General features: G+C 43.2%; 1 protein-coding gene across 9 annotated transcripts in view; it reads right to left on the bottom strand.

Annotated features, from left to right (window-relative positions):
• The window catches only part of MARF1 (meiosis regulator and mRNA stability factor 1), a 44,266-nt gene that overhangs the window by 25,427 nt on the left and 10,399 nt on the right, over window positions 1-8,440 (bottom strand). For 7 of the 9 annotated variants that reach the window (XM_025855510.2, XM_073899461.1, XM_073899462.1 and 4 more), the window contains 7 exons: window positions 8,150-8,322; window positions 6,490-6,918; window positions 6,131-6,288; window positions 5,885-6,043; window positions 4,659-4,848; window positions 3,761-3,939; window positions 2,056-2,136 (listed from right to left, as the gene is read on the bottom strand). In XM_025855510.2, coding sequence (XP_025711295.1) covers window positions 2,056-2,136; window positions 3,761-3,939; window positions 4,659-4,848; window positions 5,885-6,043; window positions 6,131-6,288; window positions 6,490-6,918; window positions 8,150-8,322 — 1,369 coding nt within the window. The remainder of the gene's footprint in view (window positions 1-2,055; window positions 2,137-3,760; window positions 3,940-4,658; window positions 4,849-5,884; window positions 6,044-6,130; window positions 6,289-6,489; window positions 6,919-8,149; window positions 8,323-8,440) is intronic. The other 2 variants (XM_025855512.2, XM_025855514.2) reach the window with 2 other exon arrangements.

Below are 8,440 nucleotides of genomic sequence, written 5' to 3'. Positions count from 1 at the left end.
TGTAATGTATGGTGATTAACATAACAATAAAAAATTTAAAAAAATCACAGAGGGGAAGGAGGTGGGGGGATAGGTTAGCCGGTGATGGGTATTAAAGAGAGCACGTACTGAATGGAGCACTGGGTATTCTACACAAACAATGAATCATGGAACACTACATCGAAGACTAACGATGTAATGTATGGTGATTAACATCACATAATAAAAAAATTATTAAAAAAAAAAACAAACCACAAGGGGTGCCTGGGTGGCTCAGTCAGTTGAGTGTCTGCCTTCAGCTCAAGTCATGATCCTGGGCTCCCTGCTTAGTGGGGAACCTGGTTCTCCCTCACCCTCTGCCTGCCGCTCCCCCTGCTCGCTCCCCCTGCTCGTGCTCTTTCTCTCAAAAAAAAAAAAAAAAAAAAAAAAAGGCACAGGGTCAGAAGGCAGACATGTTTGAGTTCACATCCTGACTCAACCTGTGTGGCCTCAGTCACCTTCTAGAACCAATCCAGGCCTCAGCTTTCCCAAATGCAAAATGGGAAGATAATACCGACCTCACAGGGTTGATACGAGGATTAAATGTTATGTCTGGGAAGAGCTTGGCACACATGAAGCACACATTCAACATCAGCCGCTCCAGTGGTTTCTTCCCAGGGCCCTACACTGATACTCACATGTCCCCCCGACCAAATGCGGTCTCACGCCCTGACCCTCACTCACGCTGTCTGCCCCTGCACACATACACCGCTGGTGCTCTCACTCAGTCCTGTAACCTCGTCGTGCCTCTAATGGAAACAGCTGCTCTCTCTGGAGCTGCTCTGCCATTGCACCACCCAGTCTGTCAGCCTGTTCCTCCAGGATTTTATCCACAGGACCCTGTAGGGATGGCTCTCAAGTCACCAGCAGCCTCCGCCTCCCTGCCAAACCTCGCACCATCCCCACACGTCCTATGTCACCCTCACCTCTGGGTTCTCTCCCACTTCTTGTCCCTGGTGCCATCTCATCCAGTTCCGCCTTTCTCTGGGTTCCCTCGCCCTCCCTATCCGCTCCCCTGTCTTTCGTGATCCCCTTTAGGAAAATAACTGCCACCACTCTGTATCTCAAGTGTCCAAAAACCAAGGTCAAAAATTCACTGTACCTCCCAAACATGCTTTATTTCTCCATTTCTGGTTTAACCATACAACCATCCTCCCAGTAATCTGGGGCAAAAAAACTCAGAATCAAAATGACCTCTACTGTTTACCTTGCCTGCTACATAAAACTAGTCACCAAGTCCTATCTCACTGACGACTCAAACTTGGGTGTTCCAACAGCATCTGCCCAGGCCTGGGGGCGGGCGTGGCACTGCCCCTCCATTGTCTCCCTCCCTGCCCTGTCCATTCCATGGCAGACGGAACCATCAGCAGGAAAGTCTTCCGGACGCGTGCTTCCGGCCACCACAGCCGCCCTCTCCCTCCTCCACGACTCAGGGCTCCCACGGTTCACAGAGGAATAGTCCCCACCCTTGTTCCTTCTATCGTCGCAGCAGTTTCTCCTCCCTGCTCCTCATTTAGGACAGTTTTCTTGGTTCTATAATCATCTGTGAGTGTTTTCTCTTCCCTTCTAGACGTAAGTCCCTCAGGGACAAGGGCTGTGTCCTCTCAGCTCCGCGTTCTCCACAGAGCCTGACATTTTCGTTCCACTAACACTTGCTGAGCACCTACTAAGCCCTGGGTACTGAAGAGACTGTCCTAAGTCCTTGTCATCCTGGAGCTTATAGTCTAGAAGGTGCTCAAAAATGTTCACTCGATGAAGAACAAAACTCATTGGTCAATTGGAGAAAAAAAATGAAAGTACAGCTTTAGGGACTGAGGTCTAAATTTAGTAAAAACGAAAAGTTGTTTTAATGTTAAAATCAAAATCTGGTTCTGAATCTGCATACCATTGCTTTTATGTCTTTACCTCCACCAGGCTGGAAGTTCCTTAAGACTAGCTACCACCGTGTTATGCCAATCACTAATCAATACAGGGATTCTGGAAGCTGCCGACCAGTACTGACTGAATCAATGAGGAAAAAAAATAAACCTAACTTACTTTTTTTCATAGAGATCTGTAAATTTAAAAAGAGGCAGACAGCAGGCAGGAGCATCCTGAAGAATAGACATTGTTTCTGAACTGTAAAACAAAATTGCACTCAATCAGAGAACAGATGTCGCTGGACATCAACAGATGATTTCCAAGTTGTATTTAAAAAACTGAGCTCATAAAATTAACACAAAGTACAGCTGACCCTTGAACAACATATGTTTGAACTTCACGAGTCTGTGTACATGTGGATTTCTTTCGATCGAGGCAGTACAGTTCTGTAAATGTATGTTCTCTTCCTCATGATTTTAGTAACATTTTCTTCTTTCTTACTTTTTTGTAAAATACGGTATATAACACATATAACATACAAAACAGGGGTTAATCCATTGTTTATGTGAACAGTAAGGCTTCTGGTGAACAGTAATTCAATTAGTAGTTAAGATTTTGGGAGCCAAAAGTTATGTGCAGATTTCTGACTGCATGGGGAGGGGGTCGGCACCTCTAACCCCTATGTTATTCAATGGTCCGTGCAGCGTAAATTTACCAGTTTCTGATACGTCAAAATTACACTTGATCTTAGCCAAAAGGCCGAGAAGCAATTGTGATATGTCAAAATTAATTTTCTGGAAAAACTTAAAGAAATTACTTTAGGGACAAGGTGATTAAAGAATATAAAGTCAAGACACCCTGGAATTTTCATCAAACTCAAGCATAGGGCTTCTCACACCTGTGTATCAGAAGAACACTGACTACTCTATGAGACAAACACCTTGTTAACTCAGAGTAAAAAGCAGAACAGCTTGAATGTCTCCTGCCACGTTGTGGTTCTTGTGGTTCATGAATTCCACATGGGTGTGGAATTCCCATAATTGAGGATGCACAAGTGAATACAATATCTCATCCCAACTATGGTTTTAAAAAACAAAAAGGCAGCCAAAAACACTCAAGAGGGAAAACAAAAGGCAAACTGTCGAGTGACTGGCTTTGAGCCACAGGATTATGGATTTCTCCCCCTCTTCTTTTATGTTTCTGATCTTTCTGAAGTTTCTTCAATGAGTATTACTTTTATCCTAGGGGATAAAAACCGTAATTTAAAATAATGGTGAAGTACATGTCACAGCAAAAGACCTCTGAGAATTCAGATTTTTAGGAGTGAGTTCTGTTTTACTAGTTTCCCCCAAAACAGGGAGAGCAGAAGAATCACCAAAGCGCATTAAGAATAAAATCATCACCAGATTCCTACAATTGACATAATCATAATGCAGACTTACGGAGTGTCTATTTGATGTTAAGGATCTATCTGCAGGTTGAGAGCTTGGAGCTTTGTAGATCTACCCTTTAGAGACAAACCTACCTTCTCCTAAGATTTGGAGGTAGTATTTCAGACTTTCCAGGCTTATAAACTTTTATCGTAGAGGGCTATTTTTAGAACCTGTTCTGGATATGTGGTGTATTATTTTACTCCCAACTGCCTGCCAAGTTTAAGCTGTACTTCCCCTTTGAGGAATGACTTGAACAAAAGTTGAATTATTCTAACTAGCTTATTGCTGACTTCTAACTTATTTGTAAGCTCTACCAATTAAGAGTAAGCACTATTGCAGCATATGTAATCATCTAAGAGGGTTGGGACAGTGATCAAATCTGTTTTCTTACTTCCAAAGTTATTTCTGGGCCAAAATGTTATTTCCTGAAATAAATGGTTTGTTTTTACCTCAGTAAAGAGAGTGATTTATTAGCAGCTCCTGTGGCAAGTGAGACCAGGATCTTCTTGCTGCCAATTTTGTATCTGTGGAGGCTATTCACCGCACTGATTGCTTCTTGTAAGTTCTCCATCTGAACAACAGCCTTGAGCTGATAATCTGTATGGGGGCTGAGCTCAACACTCTTCACCTACAGCAGTAAAAAGGAAAATGGAATGCTATGTCTACCCAGAACCCTGTCATCTTAAAACTGAAGGTGAATCATTAGGGAACACGTTTGCGGACTTCCGTGCTTCTGTGAGGGAACTTGTCCGAACTCTACACTTCTGCCAAGCAAAACCTAAGTGAACTAGAACTGGGTGACCTTCAGGAATATGAAACTGGCCCGGCCTGCCTGCATGCTCTGGCACACACAGCACTCCCATGCAGGCTCAGGAGCCAATACATGTGAGGAGTCTTTGGGGTCTTCTCCGGACCCTGCAAATACTTGGGGCATAGCCATTTTAATAATCTGGAAAAGGTGCACTTCTAGCAAACAGCACCTAAAAACTGCATCAATACAGTAAGATGTTAACAAAAACAGCCAACGTTACTTTAGAATCCTATTTCTGTATTTTAGCAGCCAGAGCTAAATAAAATCCATCTGCGTTTTATTTCCCAAAGTGCCACTTAAATCCCTGCCCATGACCACAAGTGCTTCTCCACTAGGTCTCTTGCTCTCTGGGGCTATGTCCTAAAAACTGGATGTATAGTATCACCATGAGCAGACCAAAGGAAAAAGGATGGCGTTCAAACTCATTCAGTAATCCTTATATCCTGGCTGTGGTTATGTGTGTTGAATGACATTCTCTTGAGTTGGAGTGCTAGCAAAGGGTAAAAGAAAGGCAGGAACAAGAGAGAAAAGGTTACCTTGCCGTGCCTAGAAAACGCTTCCTGCATGAGCTGCTGCAGCTCCTTCCGGGATAACCTGTAGTCGATGTTGCTGATCTGGATGTCAGCACCATTTGCAAATGGGTCTGGGCTGTCGGCACCAATGCTTGGATTTGCAATGTTGAAAGCAAGTGGGGACGCTCTGTTTAAAAGGTTTGGAGACATACTCCTGCGTAAGACATACGTATTAAATTATTTTTAAAAACTGTGATTCTATTTATTTAGTTTATATCATTTAGGCTTTGCTCAAAGCTATATATAGAAACAACTTTCCATAATATGACCAAACTAAATATTTGATTTTCAAATGTATATTTGTCTTAAATATACATGGATTTAGATTTATTGTCAAAGTACTACCTGTTGACTCCTTATTAACAACCAGTACGTGATTTAATATCAAATATTCTTTCACTGGATTATTTAGAACTAAAGAAAAAAATTATAGGTGGGCCTAATGAATTAATTTTCCACTTTGGGTATTTATTCTTGGTTAATTAGCCTGTGATACTCATGTAAGTCATTTAACCTCTCCCTGGCTCTGAAAATGCTAGATATTCTTGCTCATGTGTTGTAGTCTTTCTCCAGATCAGAAAAACTTTCATGTGAATTTTAAAATGTAACTTTACAGATCTAAAGTCACTCTCTGGAGTGAGTCTTCACCAACTCAGCAGAAAAATACAATGCTTGAAGGAGTTCACGTGATGCAACGTGGCCTTATGGCTCCTGTCCTCCAGGCCCCCAGAAGTACTCAGTATGAGTTTGGAGAGCTTAGTAAGTGTTACTTAGGTAATTACAGTGGTTCACAGAGACCCTTGCTTTTCAAACAGCTCCTGGTAATTACCCTAGGAATAAGGGTAACCAATGTGTGTCCAGTTTGGGCTTTTCCCACAACATGACGAAGTGAGGAGGACACGGTAAGGACATGTTAACGTGCCTCCCATCCAGGCCCAGGACTCCTAGACAAGTTTCTCTGACCTCTGCCAACCCAGATTCCCACGCGCAGGAGGAAGGAACGGTGAGAAGCACTGCCCCCAAACGCTAGCTAAGATTACCCGAGGAAAAGAGGGGCTGGAGGAGGAGGGGTGGAAGACTCATCTTTTACTTTATGTACCCCTGTATTGCTTGCATTCTTTTAAACAGATGTGATTTCATAATCCCTCCTATTGCAGTAACTACCCCCACGACCAAAAAGCTAGACTCACCGAGAAGACCATGACTGTGCGGTGAGCAGAGGACTGACTTGCCTTGATGCGATCAACTTGCTAAAAGCCGATGGGTAACTCACTTGGAACGGGGTCTCCTCTTTATCTTTTTTCTCTACGGGAGAACTGGTGACACTTCGGGCACAGAGGTTCTCTTTTCTAATGGAGAGAAAAATTGACGGGGAAGGGTCACTGGATTTCCTTCACATTAGACAATCATCTGTGAGAAAGAGTAACTGAACCTACCTCGGATTGGTTTTGTAAGCAGACTCTGCTGTCCCCGAGTTTTTAGGCGCGGGCGCTGCAGCACTCAAGCCTCTGTGAGGAGGTGCTGCCAGCCTCGGGTTACCTTGCTGGGAGTCACTGTTTCTAGTCCCAGTCTTCGACTCCATGCGGCACAGCTCCTTCAAAGAGACAAGCGCGGCGGAGGTGAAAATATAAGTACCCAACGTGTCTTAAAGCCTGTCCAGGAAACATGGAACTCTGAGTATGGTCAAAAATGGAAATAAAAAAGGACATGCCAAAAGCAAGCGGGCATATCAAACACAGACACAAAGAAACCAAACCTACCATAAACTTCAGAAAGCAAGAGGTATCAAAGTTACCTGTAAACTTTTAACATTTGTGTTTTTTGTAGTAGATCCAGAATTTGCCTGCGACCCTTTTCCAGGCGTGGCTTTGGCACTGGAAGATTGTTCACTTGTATCTTTGATGAGGCACAATTTTGGATTCTTAAGTTTTTTGGGAGACTTCGCTTTATCGGCAATTGCACTGGAACTCTTTGTCTCACAGAGTTCTCTAGTTTTTGGAGTAAATGACACAATGATCCTATTACCAAAGACATCTTCATTTTCCATTCGCTTCTGAGCCCGTTCCGCACTATCTTGGTTTATGAAGCGGAGAATCGCACTGCAGCCTGTGATACTCAGCACTTTCCCACCACAATTATCAGACAGGCGCCTGAGCCTGTTGCTGATGCTCTTGCCATCTTTATTTGCTGGTAGGTTATAAACATAGAGCAGAGTGTGGCACTGCTGATACAGAGGAGAAGTGTTACAACAGGTTAACTCAGGGGCACACGTTCACTTACACAATTAGAACAGGGAGTGATCTCCAGACTGAAGCTAACAGCCTTAGCCTTGGAGGGGAGGTAACAATGATGTAGAGGGGAGAAGGTAAACTTACTTAGACTGAAAAACACAGAAAAAGAGAAATATACCTTAAATGATCACTCTAGTGGATAAGAATGGCAAGATTTAAAGTTCTGAATAATCAAGTCTTTTTTTCTTTTTTGACCATAAAGAATAAGGATCTCAAAAGTGGACAATCTGTTACCTAAAATACTACAACTGACTTAAAGGCCTTTAACGTTAGAAAAGGGAATGCCAATTTCTTCAGGAGTCACATATAATCTCCAAATAGCTTAAAAACAGCTCAACACTGTAGTAAACATGCTTGTCCCAAATCAAGACCTTAAGAAATGCTCACCCTGCTGGAAATACGCTCACGTTCTCCTAGCACGTGGCTCAACGAGCTACAGCTGTAGCAATAACCACTACAAAATGTGCAAGTGCACGTGCATGGTGGGGAATGAAACTGTAGAAAACAGGCCTAGGGGTTTCTGGGGCTTAAGGATTAAATGCCTAAAAAGGGTACAATTAGGGGCGCCTGGGTGGCTCAGTCGATTAAGCCTCTGATTCTTAGGTTTCAGCTCAGGTCACGATCTTGGGACCATGGGATCGAGCCCCATGTCAGGCTCCACACCGAGAATGGCATCTGCTTGAGATTCTCTCTCTCCCTCTGTCCTTCCCCTTGCTCGCTTGAATATGCACTCTCTTAAATAAATAAATCTTAAAAAAAAAAGGTGTATAATTTCTCTGTTTATTTGACTGCAACCACAAGTGTGTGCAAACCATCCTTATATTCTTTACCTATGCCTGGAAGCAAAAGGAGTAATAAATGTTTCCATTACTTCCATCCACTGGACACAGAACACTGCTAGCTTTCGAGACACTGACAAGTGGCTGTTGGTAAGGTTAACCTACACATCAATTCCCTACGATACTGTGCAACAAAATAAAAGCAAAATCCATACATATCAATTCTCTGTATATTTTAAGAGAAGAACTATTTCTAAGCCTTATTTCAAAACTCTGGCCAGCCTCCTACAAAGAGCAGCCTCACTTGGTGGCCCGTTATGGGTGGTCTTCAGCCTCCATAATGTAACATCAGAATACAGCAAAAAAAGAACACAAACCCACTTACTGGCATTTTTAGTGGTAACCTGGGGGGCAGGTCAGAAATGAACTCTTCGAATCTGATCAGCTCATTGGCATGATGCAGCAGTGCTTCCGAGGCCTGGTTTTTATGGACCAAAATTATGTGGAAACCATGCCTGTGTCTCAGGTCACTGAGTTCCAATGCAAAATTGACATCAGCTGAAAGAAAAGGTACACCCCCACCCCCATCCCCAAACATTAGAAGGACTGGACAGAGACACACAACTCCACTGACACCCACTGAAAAAAAAAGAAATGGCTGGACTATAGTACTCAG

This window comes from Callorhinus ursinus, unplaced genomic scaffold (genome assembly GCF_003265705.2).
Source record: "Callorhinus ursinus isolate GAN/ISIS: 27379988/994484 unplaced genomic scaffold, GSC_fseal_2.0 scaffold13, whole genome shotgun sequence".
Lineage (NCBI taxonomy): Eukaryota > Metazoa > Chordata > Mammalia > Carnivora > Otariidae > Callorhinus > Callorhinus ursinus.
The sequence above is the reverse complement of the archived record's forward strand: the minus strand, read 5'-3'. Positions and strand labels throughout refer to the sequence as shown.